A 17,324-nucleotide genomic window follows, 5' to 3' on the forward strand; every position below is an offset into this window, starting at 1 on the left:
ACTGCAAGAGGGGAGACTGAGATGAGATGTGAGGCAGAAATTGTTGGCTGTGAGAGGGGTGAGCCCCTGGCCCAGGTTGCCCAGAGAAGCTGTGGCTGCCCCATCCCTGGAGGGGTTCAAGGCCAGGTTGGACGGGGCTTGGAGCAACCTGGGCTGGTGGGAGGTGTCCCTGCCCAGGGCAGGGGGTGCCACTGGGTGGCCTTTAAGGTCCCTTCCAACCCAAACCATTCTATGATTTTAAAACCACTCAAACTGGTCCAAACGAAGACCACTTGCTGTCCTCGGAGAACTGCGGTCCCCAGCTCACCCACAAAGGTCTATTGTAAGCCATTTCCCTTCTCCTACTCACTTTGGCTGCTGATAGCAACACCAGCTAACCTCTTAAAAGTAACTCTCAGGCAGTTTTTCCCATTCCTCTCCAGTTCTCACCGTGTCCCTGCCCGGCGGCACAGAACCACGAAGCTCCTGGAAGAGCTCGGACCCTGAGCTGCACCTTGCAGGTAATAGGAACTTCGACACATAAGCAAATTTCCTACGCTTTTAGAGGCGAGAGATTTATTTTTTTGTTTTCCCCTGGCTGGAAGGCGTGTTTTGCTGGCAGCAGAGGGCAGCAAAGTCCTGCCAGGGCAGGGCTGCGCCCCAGCCGGCACACAGCCCAAGTAAGAAACCTCGGGAGGAGAAGCCCTGTGTGAGGGTGGCAGTGGTTTTACAGTTATTTAAAATTCATGAATTTGCTCTTTTGAAATTCATTAGATGGCGAAAGTGCTGCACTGCCTCTCGTCTGCCTTTGAGCAGCCCTGGCTCCTCGCCGTGGCAGAGGCTGCCGCAGCCACCGGCTCTGCCTGAAGCTCAGCAGCCCAGGTCCCCCTCACGGGCCGTTTTATCAAGGCAGCCCCTATTACACTGGGAACTTCAAGCTGTTGATATTGAAATTAATCTGTCGTCATCACATTTTCCATGACTCCTTAAGCGCAAGTCCTGAGAAACCTTTTTTTCCCCCCTGGATTATAGACAGAAACATGGAACGCAGCGGGAGGCAGCGCCTTCGAGTACGACACAGGTGGAGGAGGATGCCCAAATCCTGGGGTAACAGCCGACGTGCCGAGTTCCCACCAAAGCTGTGACCACTCCGGGGCTGGGAAGAGGGGACAGGCAAGTCCAGGGGACTTTTCCCCGAAGGAAAGCCTGACGGCTGTGCCCCGCCGTGGGAGCAGACTTGGGCTGGGCGAGGGGAGCTGCAACCAGAGACAAGGCAGAAACGGCTCGGCGAACGATTAGTCCAAAAGCAAAGGTTTTAAAGGTCAAAGAGCCAGCAGCAGCAGCGCATCTGGGGAGAGACGCAGGAGAAAATCGTCCAAGTGAGTCAAACCAGTTTCCCCAACGACAAACTCGGGCCACTTGCAACTGCCTGAAGTAAAAGACCAAACAAAAGCAAACGAGATCCCAGCAGAAGAGCTGTGATCTCCCAGGCAGTGAAGCAGCCCAACCACACAGCCACAATATCGTATATTTTATTTAAATTAAAAAAACTACACGTTTTCCAGGTTGCTTAAAGCACTCTGTAAAAACTGGAACCCAACCTAAACAAAAAAAGGATATATTTTAATAAGACCCAGGGACTGTTTCTGAGACATATGAATAGGGCTTAGGAATTAAGAAATAATAATAAAAAAAAAACCATACACACACACGCACACATGTGCCCCGTAAACAAATTGTTAGTGTTTGACACAAAATTTGGTTTTAAAGCTGCAGCTCCCCATTTGTAAGGAGCCTTTACAAAACGCGATGCTATGCTAAGCTGTAAAAGAAACCACGGACGCATCTATCGGAACAACATAAATATCACGTAAGAACCCAACGTAAAAAGGACGTTAAAGTTGCAAAGTCGAGCACTCAGCCAGGAACATGCCGCAGTTATGACGATGTGCGTTAGTTTAATTCATTTTGTAATAGAACAACTACTGCAAGTAGGAACCCTGCTTGTACCTACTAGCGCTTGTTTTCCTCACGAAAATTGCTTACATTTTGCCATCCGTGTTGAAGGTGCGGTCCCAGCGCTTATTCCACATACAGTGTGTCCTCTCCTTTTTTTTTATACCTTTTAAACTACATTTCCTTTGAATACAGGGCCATTGCCATCCCACTTTAAAAAAAAGAAAAAAACAAACCAAAACACAAAACATAAAAAATTATTAGTTTTGCAGTTCAAGTATCCAAAAATCACCCGAAGCTACTCCCTCGAGTAGCGTTCAGCGTTTCTTGGTGCTGCAGTGACGCGAGGGGCTTCACCCCGAGCCCTCCTCGGCGCTGAGCCCGCGTCTGCTGAGACGGGCGAACAGCACGACGAACAGGATTGAACAGAACGATGAACGGAATTGCTTTCTCTTAAGGAAATGCTGTAATACCTTGAATTAACAACAACAGGGCAACCCTTTCACAGATGGGGTCTGCCCTGATGGGACACCCGTTCGCCAGAGCACAACTTGGGGTTCCCAGCAACCAAAAGGACGCAAGATTATCTACGCTGTCCTCTTCTTCTTCGTAGTGCTGAGCTCTAATAAATGCTACTTTACAGAGCGCCGGTCTTACTGGGATCATAACAGCCCAGCACCTCCTGGTGCTGTTTGTTTGGCACAGGCAGCAGGTCCCCGTGAGAAACCCCTCCTGGGGAAAGGCCAGTGAGGGGACAGACGGGGTCCCTGGCCGGCCCCACACGTGGCCGAGGGACAAGCCCTGGCCTTCCAGCCTCATGCCCTGGTGGATTGGGAAAATAAAGAGGAATTATGTGAACGCCTCACCCCAGCGCAAGTATTGACTTGTCTCAAGAATCACAGGGAAAGGAATGCAGAAGGCAAAGGAAGGCGGTGCTGCATTTGGTTACCGAGATGCTTGAAACAGTGAGAGGGACGGCGAGAGCGGAACCGTCAGCAGCTTTGGGAGCTCCCCCAGGCTCCTAATCTCTGACCCTTCAGCAACAGACAGCAGCAGCAGATTCTTATCTTTTAGGGACAAAACTGAGAGGTTGAGTTATGTGTTACTAGCAGTTAACAGGGACATTCACAGGTGACAAGTCCCCCGGATCCTCCAGGCCCTGGAAGGAGGTGTGCCCTGAGCAGCACAGACCCTTCTGGCCACGCTTCTTCCCGCACACACCATTAACGCTTCCCTTAACTGGTCCCCAGCACAGTCCCAGTTTACTCCTCCGTCCCATATTGGTTTCCAGTCCCCTCGCGCTGCCAAGAATCTGACAGCCCGACTGCCCAGGCACAGCGCGGGGTGAGCGACCTCATCATCTGCTTTTGCTCCGAAAAGAAAATACCCACGTTAGTGCATGACAAGGGGATTTTTTTTCAAGTCTGATAATCCCTGGAAGAATCCAGCTCGGCCAAGCGTGCTCCATCCCAGCAGTGCCAGGAGGAGCGGGATAACCTGGCATCCTCTGCCCAGCTCATGGGCACGGGACCCGAGAACGCACCGTCCCTCCCGTGGCCTTGCTCTTCTCCCCATGGCACGGAAACAGCATGAAAATGAAGAATCCTTAACAGGGAGGTGAGATGGAGGAGGACAACAGGAGGGAGGGAAGCCAAAGGGGCCGAGAAGAGGTGGGAGCTGGCAGAGGGACTGGTTCCTCTGGGACATGGGATCAGGAGCACCGCCTTCTCCTGTGGCTCAGCTCAGGCACCCAGTTTTTACATCCCTCTACATTTAACAAAAAGCTGCAAAACCTACTGAGAAAGTGTGTCGCTTCTCCCGCTAAAATCTTATTTATTACAGTTTACTCCCTTCCCCAGCCGCGCTTCGTTCAAGTGACAGAGGTTTGCTGCCGAGTTGCAGGGCTGTACTAAAGACTCGAACAATTTCATGGCAGTTACAGACAGTGGAATTACATGTTTTTACCACGAGGCTGCAGTTCCCCCCCAGCCGACACCTTGCGTAAAGCTGCACACAAGAAGAAAACGCCGAGTGCTGAGTACGTGCTCACCGACCGAGCTCCTTTATGCACAGGCACGCCGTAGCCAAATCAAAACTGCCCAGCGTCAGCTCTGCCCCTTTCCTACCTTCTGAATGCGCGACTTTGCAACCTTAATGCTTTTCTAACTGGTTTTTACGTGCTTGAGTGTAACACAATATACATATCCCTCCCCCCCCGAAATAACTACACCATAGTAAAGAGTTTACAAATGTTCTGCTCGGTGTCACAGCTCAGTGAGAATACCCTAGGGGGTGCTGGAGAAGGCAGGCAGGTGAGGGGGGCGTCCTCCCGCAGGGCCTCGCGTTGTCCCCTGCTCTCCACCCCGCGCTGGGTCCCCGCTGCGGCCACCCCCTCAGTGTTACTCCTGGGCCTCCTTGCGAGCCAGCTTATAAACCTCCGTCGGCCCATCCACGTGGGTGATGGTGGTGGTGAGCTGAAGCTCTTCCCCGCTGTTCACTCCCAGGTCACCTGAGAAAGGACGTTATTGAGTTAGCCTGGTCTCCCAACGAAGTATTTGACAATTAGAAAGCAAAGTTTTATTCCCTCCAGCCTTTCAGGAGCTACCTGATGCATGGACTATGCAACATTTCTATAAATGCTTTTATTTACAGTTATTTAAATACAAGCATATCGGCAAAGGACCATTTCTGCGCTGCTGAAGACAACAGATAAAGGAATCAAGAGCGTTGCCATTCTCCACCTGCCCAGATTTCTATTTTCTCCTTTCCTCGTCCCTCCATTTGAGCTACGCAATTACAACTGGGCCACGCTAAAAAGTACAAAAAACATCTAGAAGGTTTTAGACAGCCCTGGCTAAATACTCAAACCCGTCTAACCTCGTCATTAATTAAAGTGTCTGCCAGGAAAAACAAACCATCATTTGCATAACACTTCAAGGCACTGAACGTGCACTTTGGCAAAAAAACGACGCACAAAAGGTATCAATCACCCCCTTTATATTGCTTTCTTCCCATGGGAGCCATCAGATCACGTAGAGGCATTTACCGTTTGACTGGTCTTCGCCGTAATTCTTGTGCGACGGCGCGTAGAGGAACATCAGGGCGAAGACGTAGAGGTTCCACATGCCGTAGATGCCGGTGAAGAAGGCGCTGTTGACTTGTATCGTGATGTCCCCCCACTTCCAGTGGCCTTCAGTCACCTGCCCAGGAGAAAGCAGACACGCACGGGCCGGTCAGTAAGACCAGATTCTTTAAAAATACAGAAGTGGCTCCCTAAAGCACTAACTTAAATCAACAAGAACAGCGTCGATTCAACAGGATTGAGCAAATAGAGTAGAACAGATTCAGCGATGCAGAAGTCAGGCTAGGATTCTCCTTTTTAGCCTTAATCCGCAGGGAAAAAATGGTCTTTACAAAATGGTGGCATCAGGATTTCTTTAACTTTGATTTATCACTCTTAAACGTGACAAAACCTCTCCTATTCTGTGATACATCCCCGCCGTAACTGATGTGTTCAGCAAAGATTGCCACATAAAGGGCAGTACCTAGGAGACAACTAGTAACATCTGAAAACGTTAAGACTTCTATAAATAGACCTTTTATAGAAGGAAAACCAGCGTGAATAATGCGAAGAGCTGATGCGCCGAATGCCGCTTGCTGCTTCCGTCTTAGGGGAGGGGCCTCGGCTGACAGCAGCAGCCCTAGGCAGGCAGAGATTTGTCACGATTTATGAAAATGTCATCAATATTAATACAACTTGAAGAGAGGCAGACTGTTCACACCGAGGGGTTGGCTTTCCATTAAAGAAAAAGAAAAAAGGGGGAAGGACGAAAGCTAAACTACCTTGAGAAGATGGTTTGTGTTATGCCCGTACGCGGTGACGGTTACGGTCGTCAGCCCTCAATGGTGAATCAGACTGCCATTTCTCAAACCATTGCTTCAGTCTAACAGATTTTTAAGAGCAAAATCATCTGCTGCCGTATTTTGCGATGGGACCCACCACGTACCCCAAGGTGTAAGTGATGCGGTGAGGGAAAAGCTGCTCCTGCACCCCTAAACTCTGCAAAACTGGACTGGTGAGCCTGCACCCACGGCTCTCCTGAAGCCACAGCTGCCTGTGCTTAGGAACTACCAAAAATGACAAGTTCAAAACAGATGCAATCTGAAAAGTCACTTGGAGTAAACACCAAAGCACATTCCAGCAGCGATAGAAGCTTGTTTGTACAGACACGGCGTCGGAGCTCAGAATGAACGGGCAGAGACGCCGTTGGAGACAGCAGGGTTGCAAAGTCAGCCCAGGGAAGGCTCAATTCTGTTATTGCTCTGTGGGCATCCAAAGCCACCGGATTTTTTTTTCAATGGGAACAGAAGATTTTCCTCTTGCTGAGTTCTCAGAAATGACCAAACCGTGTTGGCTGATATTTCAAAGAGCACAGCCCCAAGCCTTCCCCCGAGACAAAGGCCTTTATGAAGGCCTCAGCCGAAGCAATATCATGGCGGTGCTTCTAATAAATGAAAACAACTTCTTAAAAAGCGACTTATTATCAAATCTGCTTATAACAGGCATGCCTTGTCTGAACAGCAGGTGAGCCGACGCTGTTAGCGGCAAAGGAATCGGGGGCTGGTGTTCTCGGATGGAGCCGAGTTCTGTCACTCACCTGGCTCACGATGAAGAAGATGACGGTCATCGCTGCACACGCCAGGGTGATGAGCATCAGGAACTTGAACCTAAAAATCAGCCCCTGTTTAGAGAGAAACGTCACCGCTCACATTAACACAATCCACAAAACCCATTTTTGTTTTTAGCATGTACAAGACACAAGTATAAAAAAAAAAGAAAAAGAAAAAAAAAAAAAAGGGTCCAACCCACGAAACCCCAAAGCAAAACAACCTCCACCCACTCCTCTGCGCCGTCTTCACGACAGCCCATATTCTCCGCTCCCCACATGTCTGCATTCCTCCCGCACGCTCCGCGCGGGGTGTGCACGTCTGGGCAGCTCTGCCTTTCCATTACATTCGCTTTTGTGACGAATTTACCGAGAGTTAGCGCGGAAGAGGAGGCAGGTCGGTGCGAGCCATGGGCTTCGTCCACCAGCCAGCCCGAAAGCTCATCCCTGCGGTAAAACAAACACGGCTTCGCAAGACGAGTCGGTTTCTACAGCACGGGTGCTGGTACCAGACTAACCCTCACCTCCACCCGCTGGCTGGCTGGAAACTCCAGCGATTCCCAACGCGCGTCAAAACTACGCCGGCTATTCCAGAAGAACGCAGATTATAAAACAAACCATGGCTCCCGATGGCTTGGTTGGGAATCTGACTGCATACCGGACTTGCTTGCACTAGGTTTTACATTTTTACTTACAAATTCTTTTGGTTTTGTTTTTATATGTGTGTGTGTTGTTTTTTTTAACCTGTTTCTGGAATTTTGGTGGAAATGTCAGCGTGTGCGTAATTACTCTGCCACACTACGACAACAAGCGACTATTAATTTAACTCTTCCAGCCCAGATTCATGCTTGCCAGATGTTTGTAGGGGAGCACGGCCGCAGCAGCTCTACAACACGAGCCGAACTCCTGTGCCTCTTGCTAAAGGGAAATACGGAAAGAAATGCTCAATATCTTGTTTGCATTCTCTCAAGTCACATTTTCTTTTTTTTGTTTAAAATGTGCATTCCCGATGGGTGATAATGGACTTGTTTAAATGAGAAGTGACCATCATTTAACAAAACGACATTGGCGATAAATATTTACACACCCATGGAAACAATACCTAAAGCGAGCTCCTCGTGTTTTGCAGCAGTTAAAGACAGCGAGGACAGAAACAACATACAAAATCATGGGCTAAAAACGGGGATAATGGGCTGAACACGTTGCATTTTGATTCTGGTGGGACGGTTTCCCTCCTGCAATTTGGTTAGGAAAAGACATCCCCGTAAATCTGAATTCAGGCCATGGAAAAACAGGGTGGTCTTAGTAACACTTTCCATTAAACGCAATCATTAATATTACGGACGGAGAAACAGAGGTACTGGGAGCTGCTGGGCTTACACCCCATAGTAATTTAAATGGTAGTTGGGCCAATTTTCTTCTGTCCTCCCAACGCTGTTCAGTAAGTTGGGAGACAGCAACGACTCATAAGAAAGGAGAGGTGGCTGATGTACCCTCCTGACAACTCAAAAATACTTCATTGGGACTAAAGACCCAAATAAAGTCGACATGACAGCCAAACAAAAAGGCATTTAGGGGATCTGAGCAATGCAAGAAAGGCGATAAAGAGCAGATCTTCCAATTCAGGACTATACGGATAGAGAAGGTCTCAGTACAGACTTTACGGTCAAAAAGGCATTTTGAAAATAAAGAATCGGTGCAAGAAGGAGGGACGTTACCTCGTAATGAAGGCGGCGAGCCTTGCTCATGGCCGGGAGGCTGGACTGCTTTCCACTGATGTTTCTGAACACTTGGAAGACCATAAAACACAGGAAGAGAAAATAGAGACACAAGCAGATTCCCGCGACTATAATAAAGGCCATCTGGGCAGCGCCGGTTAAGAGAAAATGGTCCAAGCTGAACCAAAATAATAGCAAACGTTATTCAGGCGATTCACTCATTTTAGTATCATCCCAAAAAATCATAATTAAACTTCTAGCGGGCAGCAGGCACTCAGGACGGCTGAGTGAGGCAGTGCCGGGGGAGTCCCCGGCTCGGTGGGGAGCGCGGGCTCCGGCGGCTCCCAGCGATCGACATGGCACCAGGAGGGATAACCCACCAAAACGCCCGCCCATGGAAATCTGCAGAGATTTGGGAAGCCATCGCCAACTGGCACGATCTCCGGAGAGGCTCCTGCAAGAGGGCTGGATGCCGCGGGAGGGGGACTAATCGCATTAGCTTATCTCAGCCCGGTAATCAAAATGAACGGCAGTGAAAGCCAGCCCTTCCAGCCGGGCCCGAAAGAGCAGCTCATGGAGATGCCCCAGCAATGCCTGGCCCAGGAGCGGCAGCACAGGGAGGGCCCCGGAGCAGATGCCATCGCAGCTGGGGCCGGGGGAAGCAGAGCTGGGGCAGCACGGGCTCTGGAGTTATCGTGATGACACCCAGGACCTAAATCCCCACTGCTTCCCCCAAATCTCTGACATCTTGAGGAGAGGTTCAGTTCTCCAGTGACTTCCCCGGGCACAGCACCAGCCCCGGGAGACACCCGTCTCCAAACCGACTGCTTCCTCCAACCAACACCAGCATCTCCCGCAGCACCCGAGCCCTGCCTCCCGTCCCAGCCTGCCAAAAGGTGGATTTCCCCACACCCCGCAGGAATCGGGCAGGAGGGGAACACCTCCCTCTCCTACCGACGCAGACTGAGCCTGCCCTGAGCCAGCTGGAAGGATACAGCCAGCTCCGTGCCAACTTCGGTGGTCCAGATGCTGTAGAAGGGGTTCTTCAGCTGCACTCCCCTGCAAGGAGGAGAGAAAACACCGAGCTGCCACAGAAGCCAACAAGCTCCGAGAGCCCCACGCCTGTCCTACAGCCTGGGATGAGCCAGCCACGCTGCTTCCCCATGCGGGCGAGGAGGAGACGAGGTGGGAAGCGTTTCTTTATGGTCCTATGGGACAAGACATGCTGCTGGGAAACGCCAACAAGCTTCAGTGTGCTCCCCAGAGCCTCTCCTCGCTTCCTGAGATGGGGCCGTTTATCCAGCCACGGGGGTGAAACCGCCGGTCCCTGCCGTGGGAGGTGCACGGGGAGCGGCGCCGCACCTACCTCTCGCACATGTCAAAGATGAAGAGGCAAAAGGAGCCAACAGCTATAGGTCCAACCTGCTTCCAGTAACCTGAGAGACGATTCCGCTCATTCTGGTCCTAATAAGAAGGTCAAGAGGTGAGGAGGAAGAAGAGAAAAAATGGAAAAGCAAGTTAGCTTGAAGTCACCTCACCTGGCGTGAGTCCTCACACTCAACCAGTATATGGGAGTCGCCAGGTATGGCTGCAAGTGGGGCTGGAAACCGCATTCTCGTCTGGGTCATACCCACCATCATGTGCTCTCCGCAGAAGATGATCCAAAACGACAGCAGCATGGCATAGAAAATGCCTTGTCGAATGTCTCCGAAGAGCAACATCCAAGTCCAGTCAAATCCGATGGAAAACCACTCCACGGGGATGTTAATGAACGTCATGGAAATTCCCAGGGCAAAGATGACCCTGGAGAGGCAGAAACACCATCTCTTTCCAGTTTGCAAGGCAAGGACACAGAGCCCCAGAAGCCAAAGCTGTGCATGAAGAGCAACAGAAGAAAACCTGGCACTGTTTGTTTGGGCAGTGGCGGTGGGGTGTCACCTCCTGCCAGCAAACCTCTGGGGCTAAGCCCCTCTGAGCAGCCATGGGCAAATGCAGCTACTCATTCTCTATGGGTTTAACGGGAAAGAAAAGAGAAGCTATGGATATCTCCTGCTCCCAGTGTGCCTGGGTGGAGGGAGAGGACAGAGAAAAGACCATCCATGTCTCCCCAAACATGGGCTCCGCCTGGGACCAGCGACCACCTCGGCCAGGGTCCTCTTGCTTGAGGGTCACCTTAGCCAGCGCGTGAGCCCCTACTCACTTCTCCAGCAGGACAGGAGCGCGTGTCATCAGCGTGATCCGTCTCCAGTACCACACCATGATAATTAAAATGCTGGGGGTGAGGAAGGTCTTCATGGCAAACCACACTTTTGTAAAGCCTCCGTTTTGATGGATGCCCTAAGGAAAACCAAGGTGGAATGCAACAGCTGGCGCAGGGTTTAACATCATTACTCCGTGCTTCTCCTTACAGGTGCGAGAGGAGAGGCACGGATGTGGCAGTACGCGTAAGCACAGGTAGATGCAAATAATCTTTGAAAGACGCGGTTTGCCCAACACAGGAAAGGGAGCAGGTGCCTACTCATCACCCAGGCCATCTGAGGAGGCCTCAAAAGTCCTGAAAACAAACGCCAACACGCAGCTCCCACTGCGAGGTGGAGAGAGGGGCACTCTGACACAGCATGGAAAAAACTGGCACAACTGCTCTCAGACAAGTAACAAGATCCTCACGAAGCCAAGTCACCACTGGTGGGAGACGCGTCAGCCAAATTAATGCATTTCTCCAGACACAGGCCCTCCCCCCGCTGTCTGCAGCCACCACAGCCGGTGGGCTCGCTGCTTCTGCTGAGAGGGACGGGGCTGGGAAGTTTTCCAGTTGGGAAAAGCACCCATGGCCACCAAGCCTCAGGGGAGGGCAGGAGCAGGGGTAGCTGACAGCCATCCCAAACACCTGCGCGGCGATGGCCGACTCCAAGGCAGAGCAGGTGCCCCCTCAACCCTGCTGTTCTGTTCCTCCTGGGCTCCTACCCACGAGAGGCAACGCTTAATCAGGTGGAGGACCCTGCACCTGAGCCAGAATGTGGTGAGGAGGAGAGGACGGGGGAAGAGCCCAGGTCTGGAGGTGGCCACCGGGCAGTGCAGGAGGGTGGCACTGCTCAAGGCTTGGGGAGGGCTCCTCAGAAGAGAGCAGTTGAGGAGGGCATCTCTCGGGAAGGAGGAAAGCCACATTTGCAGGTGGGAACTACGTGCGACGAAGTGTAGGACCTTGCTGTGGATCAAAGAGAAGATCGAGAAAGGAGCTGCAGCACCCCCCGGGCAGACATCACGGACAGAAGCAAGACGGACACTTACCACCAGGCGGATATCCTTGATTTCCCCAATGCCCACGTTAATGCCCTTCCTCTCGTTCACAGGCAGACGGATGTTGATGAGGTAGTATTTGTGGGCCACGCTGCCGATCTCCATGAAGGGAAGGAAGTCACAGTCGTAGTGACGGCCTTCAGACTCCAGGGTCTAGAGAGGGTACAGAGCAACAAGGCGGCGGTCAGCCTCGGACAGACCAGCACGGCCTCCATGGTGAGGGTCGGCAAAAGCCCTAACACTGGGACCACTGGGAGCACCGGGAGCCTGACTGCTAATTCCAACCTTCCCCTGGGGAGACTCCACGCAAGTCTGGAGAACATCAGCAGTTTGGGGACATTTTTGCTCAAGTTTTTGATTGTTTGGGTTTATTTTAGTCAATAGCGTTTGACCTCAAGCAGATTCACGTCTCAGGCCCTTAAATATACTTAAAGTCAAGGGAGCCTTTCAAGATGAAAGGCTGCTTTGGGATCCAAGTGCCCTCCCTCAGCAAGGACAACATGAGCCAAAACAAAATGCGCAACTCTCTCACACGTGTCTTGATGTGGAGTTTTTTAAGCCCTGTTTTACTAGCAATACTCTCCTCTGCACCTCGTAGGTATTTACTGCGTACGTGTGGCTGTACGGAAGGGTACAGGTGTTACTGGAGAACACAAGTGGGTTGCTGAAAGGGACTGCGAAATGGGAGAACAAGACGCAGAGCTGAAAACCATGGCATGGTAGAGAGACACCAGATTAATTTGAACACAGGAATTAACAGGCTGCAGCACAAAAAGAAACATCTTTAACCAAGCTGCTCCGTCCTCACTGCTAGGTGTGCTCTCTGCTCCTAAGCTTTGTCACTTGAGGCATTAAGAAGTTACTTTAAGAACCTCTTGCCCCACCTCTCCAGGTTCTTTGGGTGCTGCACCATCCCTGGTGGGCTGTTTCCTTGCCACTCCTGAAGAACAAGGTTTTGTCCATCACAAAAGCGTAAGATGGAAAGGTCCAAGTTCTCTAGGATGGTTTGGGTTACACAGATCTCAGAGCATCCAAGTTCCAGCCTGATCACAACCACAGAGGACAATTCTTCTTGCATCTGGATCTGTGTGTTGAGCTCACACCTTTTCTTCCTTACAGTTCTAAGTCTACCTTTGACTTCATCCCCTTCTCTTGTACCACCAAACAGAACCACTTGCGTGTGGAGCTCATCGGGTTTTCAAAGATTTTGAGCCAAGAGAAAGCTGACACGTTTGAAACTCACAATGGAACAACTCAGAGCTTCTAGGAAGCACTGTGAAGGAAAGGAAGAGGACAACTCCCACCACGCTCCCACACCTCCCCACCTCCAGCGTCATCAAAACACCTTACTTTTGGTGAGCCAAAGGTGCATTTCAGCTTCCTGATCTCTATTGCATGGGCTATTTCTTCCCAATCATCAAACATGTCATCGCGATATGCTAATGACACATCCAGGGTAATTTCTGCGTTTTCTTCTGCAAGAGTAAGGAGACATCAGGCTTGTTAGAGAGGAATGGTACAGAACGTCAGAAGGGTGGGAGAGCCTCTAGACACGGAAAGGACCTCTGAGAGGCACACAGCTACGGAGGGGAGTGGAAATTTTTGCATTCCAAACAATACAGACCAAATTACCTTTTTCCAAAACATTTATGCCCCCTCTAGTAGAGACGAAAAAATTGGTCATAAAGGTCTGACACCTTTTTAAACACACCATGACTTACAGCTTACGTTACAGTTGTGGGTGAGGAGCATTATTTATTCAGGTAGCATCAGAAACAGTAATTATATAAAGCTGGAACCTCAAGAGCTGCAGAGACAGACAGTAAGCCCAAAAGCCACCCAGCAGCCTCTTCACCGCGGGCTGGCAGAGGGACAGTAGGACAGGCTTCAACATTGACTTTCTGCAGGTAATGCAATAGGTCCTTCCGCTCCAGGAAACAACTGTATTGCATCACTGAAACAGTGTTTTGTTACAGAAAACCACAAAAAAGATGAAGTATACAACTGTCTGTATGGTTAGATGGACTGTCTAAAGGAGAAACCACGCGACTAATGGGACATTTTGCTCATTCAGGTATGATCGCAGAAGTCCTCTCGATATGACCTTAGGTTTCTTTTGGCTGTAGGTTCACCATCCATAAACATTGAAGCCCGACACGTTGAATACAAAGGTCTTGAATACGCCCCTTAACAAAGATGTATTCCACCAGGGAGACGTTTTATGAAAGAAACAAAAAGGGTCGCGGAGGTCTTTGGGTGGGACGGGAAGGGAGGCGGCAGGGAAAGGTCAAAATGCATCACCAAAAGCCCAAATCACTTCACCATTGCCCACTCCTAGGATCCCCTGCTCTTAGAAGATTAGCCAGGGTTGCCAGAGTGATAAGAAAACACTACACAAAGTTCCTTTAAAAAGAAAATTAAAAAATTGAAGTTTAGCTATGCTGGCCTTGCTGGAAAAAGGGATGGCCCATAACCGCAGAAATGAGGACGGAGTTCATATTTTCTGTATGTATTGTTTAACTTCTCTCACACGCAGTAAGGCTTCTGAAGGCCTCCCCTCTACACACACCCCCCGCAGCACCACTGGCTTGTTTCTGCCTTTACAGAAGCACCAACTTGATGTCAGTAAACACCCAGAGAGTTTATATGCCCAGGTAATCTCACCACATCAAATTTGCATGGAAACAGTCAGCTCGTCCTCTCCTGGACACGTTCACAGCAGGAGCACGGGGTGTAACTGCTTTTAAACATGCTCTTGCTGCCAAGAGGTCATCACTGCAAGATGGAAATGGGGCTAGAACAGACTTATTTAGGTGCCGTAACCGAGCAAGTTCATGAAATTGAGAGTTACAGTTGAAGCCTGCCAAGCAGCAACATGTAAACATGCTTTAAAAACCCCAGGCCAGTCTGTTCCAGCTCCACCAGACATAAAATCCACCTATTTACCAGGCACAGATCCCAGGGATGGCTCTGAAAGAGGAACACGTTCTGAAATGAGTATGTGCCTGCTACAACCTAGGCTCTTTTCATAGGTCACCAAACTCTGAGAGCCCCAGCTGTTGGAAAAGCATTGGAAGATGGCTACAGAACCACCCGCCGTGGAGAAGCGTTGGAAGATGGCTACAGAACCGGCCGCCGTGGAGAAGCGTTGGAAGATGGCTACAGAACCACCCGCCGTGGAGAAGCGTTGGAAGATGGCTACAGAACCACCCGCCGTGGAGAAGCGTTGGAAGATGGCTACAGAACCGGCCGCCGTGGAGAAGCGTTGGAAGATGGCTACAGAAGCACTTGCCACGCCGGTGTGGAAGCACCATGCTCTCCCTGCAGACAGCTCATGATTGCTAGCTCCCGGGAAGCGCGCTGTGGCACGCTCCTGAGCTCAGAAACGCCTCTGCAGATGCGAGCTGACACACACACACACATTCCGTCAGGGCTGCGTCGCCGCACGGGCCGACGCCGTATGTGCTCGGTCCCGTGGGGAGGCAGAAGGCACCGTACACGTTGTCAAGGCCCATGGCTTTTCACTGGGACCAGTCTGTGCGACGACAGGGCTTGCCTGCTCTGGGAACGGGCTGCAGAGACACATCAATTCTTGAGGAGCTTTGAAGTTCAGCTCCAGAATAAATCTGGTCTTCATAATTCTGGAGGGCGGCTGCTGCATATCTACGAGTAAGCACGAGTCTTTCAAGCGCTGTGTGTCCCATATATTTATCATCCTTTTCAGTTATATTTTTCCTGGGAGTATGTGGTGGCATTCTCCTCCAGAACGATGGGAAGGGGCACGGATGGGATCTGTGGTTTGGAGTTGCTGTTTGCAGTATTTGGAGGTGGCTCTGTTGATGTGGATCTGGTGCATCTGATGTGGATGCAGCAAGATTCTTCTGAGCATTTTTTTCGCACGCGTGATCTGTTCCATCCGGATCGATACCACGTTCCCTTCCACAGCAGCCCTTAGTTAGGTTTCCATGAAACATGAATTTGCCATCTCAGATCCGCTATTTAGGAGACCAGCAAAACAGATAAATGGGAACATAAGGTTGAACTTGGCCCGGCTAAAGAGAACTACAAACTCCATCTCAGAAGCCATAAAACCAAGTGGAATGCTTGGGATTAAATCCAACAAAACCAGCTTTCATTATTTCATCTTTGTAATCCAAACGTTGCTGCTGCCGTCGAGCAGGGAGGCAGGAGATAATGGCAGTGTGCGCCTTTCCAGACCAAGGGATTAGAATCTCCCTCTGAATTTCCATCAGTCCTTGCGCCAGGGTAACGCCTCCCATTACAACAGTTTTGTACAAAGACTCTTCAAGATAAAATATGTACATACGTATATGTATACATATATACACAAATATACGGATAGACGGCCAGTCCCACGCCAGTCCACGCAGCCTGTCATTAGCAGTCCCCATTGTCCGAGAGACAGAAATAAGGCCAGTGACACCCTCCTCGGCAGAGAACTGAATTTTAAGAAGATTCATGACTTATTCACATTAATACCAAACACGATTTGGGTGGGCGGGTGCCCTTTTCGTGCCCGGCGCTGACACCGCTGATGGCTCCGGGCCGGGAACGTGCCCGTGCCCGCAGACACACGCACGGGGCAGAGGGAGAACCAGCAGCTCCTGTTCCACCACGCTTGGCTCCAAGATAAAAGCGAGGTGGTTTAAAACCGTGTTATTTACCATCAAAACAGCAGATGGGAGGAGTGAGCAGGAGGCAAGAGGCTGACCATCAAGGCAGTTTTTACTTCTGGAAGCGCTGACAGAGAATAAAGTATTTAATTATTCAAGGCTGAGCCCCAGCAGAAGAGGAGGAATGCACGCCAAGGAAGGACGAGAAAAAGCTACTGCAAACCTGCGTTCAGCCTCCCGGATAACGCGTTCGAGGAAAGCAATTGTTCAGTTCCTCCACGCATGTTAATCGAGATTCTCCGGAATTTCCCAACAATAAAAGGTAGAAATAGGGAGACCGAAATCTGTCTTATTCAGAGAGATGGAATCACCTGTGCCAGGAAACTTCATCACACAAGGACTGTGTCAGAGCACCTCTTCATGCCTCCAGATTCACCTTGCCATCGCAGATCTGTAGACAATTTGGAGCCTGGTACATCACTCCTGATGGTAGCAGCTCAAGCGCCCAGTGTCAACCTCACCGGTATCATAGGATTATATTGAAAACCCTGCCGGAATAGACGATTTTGGGTTCCAGGGATGAGCGACGAGAAGCCGCGCTCCTGCGGGGCTTCCCAGGGTCTGTCCCCCGGCAGGGCTGCGAGGCGCCGTGACCCCCCCCGCCACCTCCCGTGCTCCCAAGCACCACCAACAGATGCTTTTTTCACCTTGGCGTGTTACTGCCAGACGTTCAGCGCCCGAGATCTTTTCCACGATTCCCTTCGTAGTGCGATATTAGCAGCAGGCATCGTCGCTCGCGTTACAATGGTCTAAAAATAGCGAATTTGTTGCAGAAGACGGCTCTGTGCCAGCTGCATACTAATACAGCTGCCTGGAAGGAGGCAGACGCAAGCAAACAGAAGAAATGCTGGCGTTATTTGCATTACCCGTCCATGCTTCACCGGCTCTCTGAAATTACAAAACCTACCAAAGAGACCAAAATTGGATGAGCTGGAACAGGAGCCTGCAGCCGTCCGCCTGTACGCAATTGCTTTCCAACAGCAAAGAAACCAGAAGTTGTTCTCACTTACTAA

At 50.6% G+C, this 17,324-nt stretch overlaps 1 protein-coding gene across 1 annotated transcript in view; it reads right to left on the reverse strand.

Annotated features, from left to right (window-relative positions):
- Nucleotides 1–1,495: 1,495 nt before the first annotated feature.
- WLS (Wnt ligand secretion mediator) overlaps nt 1,496–17,324 on the reverse strand; it is a 39,697-nt gene continuing 23,868 nt past the window's right edge. The window contains exons 3-12 of the mRNA XM_054212797.1: nt 12,968–13,092; nt 11,609–11,770; nt 10,521–10,657; nt 9,955–10,123; nt 9,687–9,784; nt 9,316–9,379; nt 8,321–8,464; nt 6,594–6,677; nt 4,982–5,135; nt 1,496–4,444 (exon numbers count right to left, since the gene is read on the reverse strand). Of these exons, the coding sequence (XP_054068772.1) occupies nt 4,335–4,444; nt 4,982–5,135; nt 6,594–6,677; nt 8,321–8,464; nt 9,316–9,379; nt 9,687–9,784; nt 9,955–10,123; nt 10,521–10,657; nt 11,609–11,770; nt 12,968–13,092 (1,247 nt within the window). The 3' untranslated portion in view covers nt 1,496–4,334. The remainder of the gene's footprint in view (nt 4,445–4,981; nt 5,136–6,593; nt 6,678–8,320; nt 8,465–9,315; nt 9,380–9,686; nt 9,785–9,954; nt 10,124–10,520; nt 10,658–11,608; nt 11,771–12,967; nt 13,093–17,324) is intronic.

Source organism: Rissa tridactyla, chromosome 8 (assembly GCF_028500815.1).
Source record: "Rissa tridactyla isolate bRisTri1 chromosome 8, bRisTri1.patW.cur.20221130, whole genome shotgun sequence".
Lineage (NCBI taxonomy): Eukaryota > Metazoa > Chordata > Aves > Charadriiformes > Laridae > Rissa > Rissa tridactyla.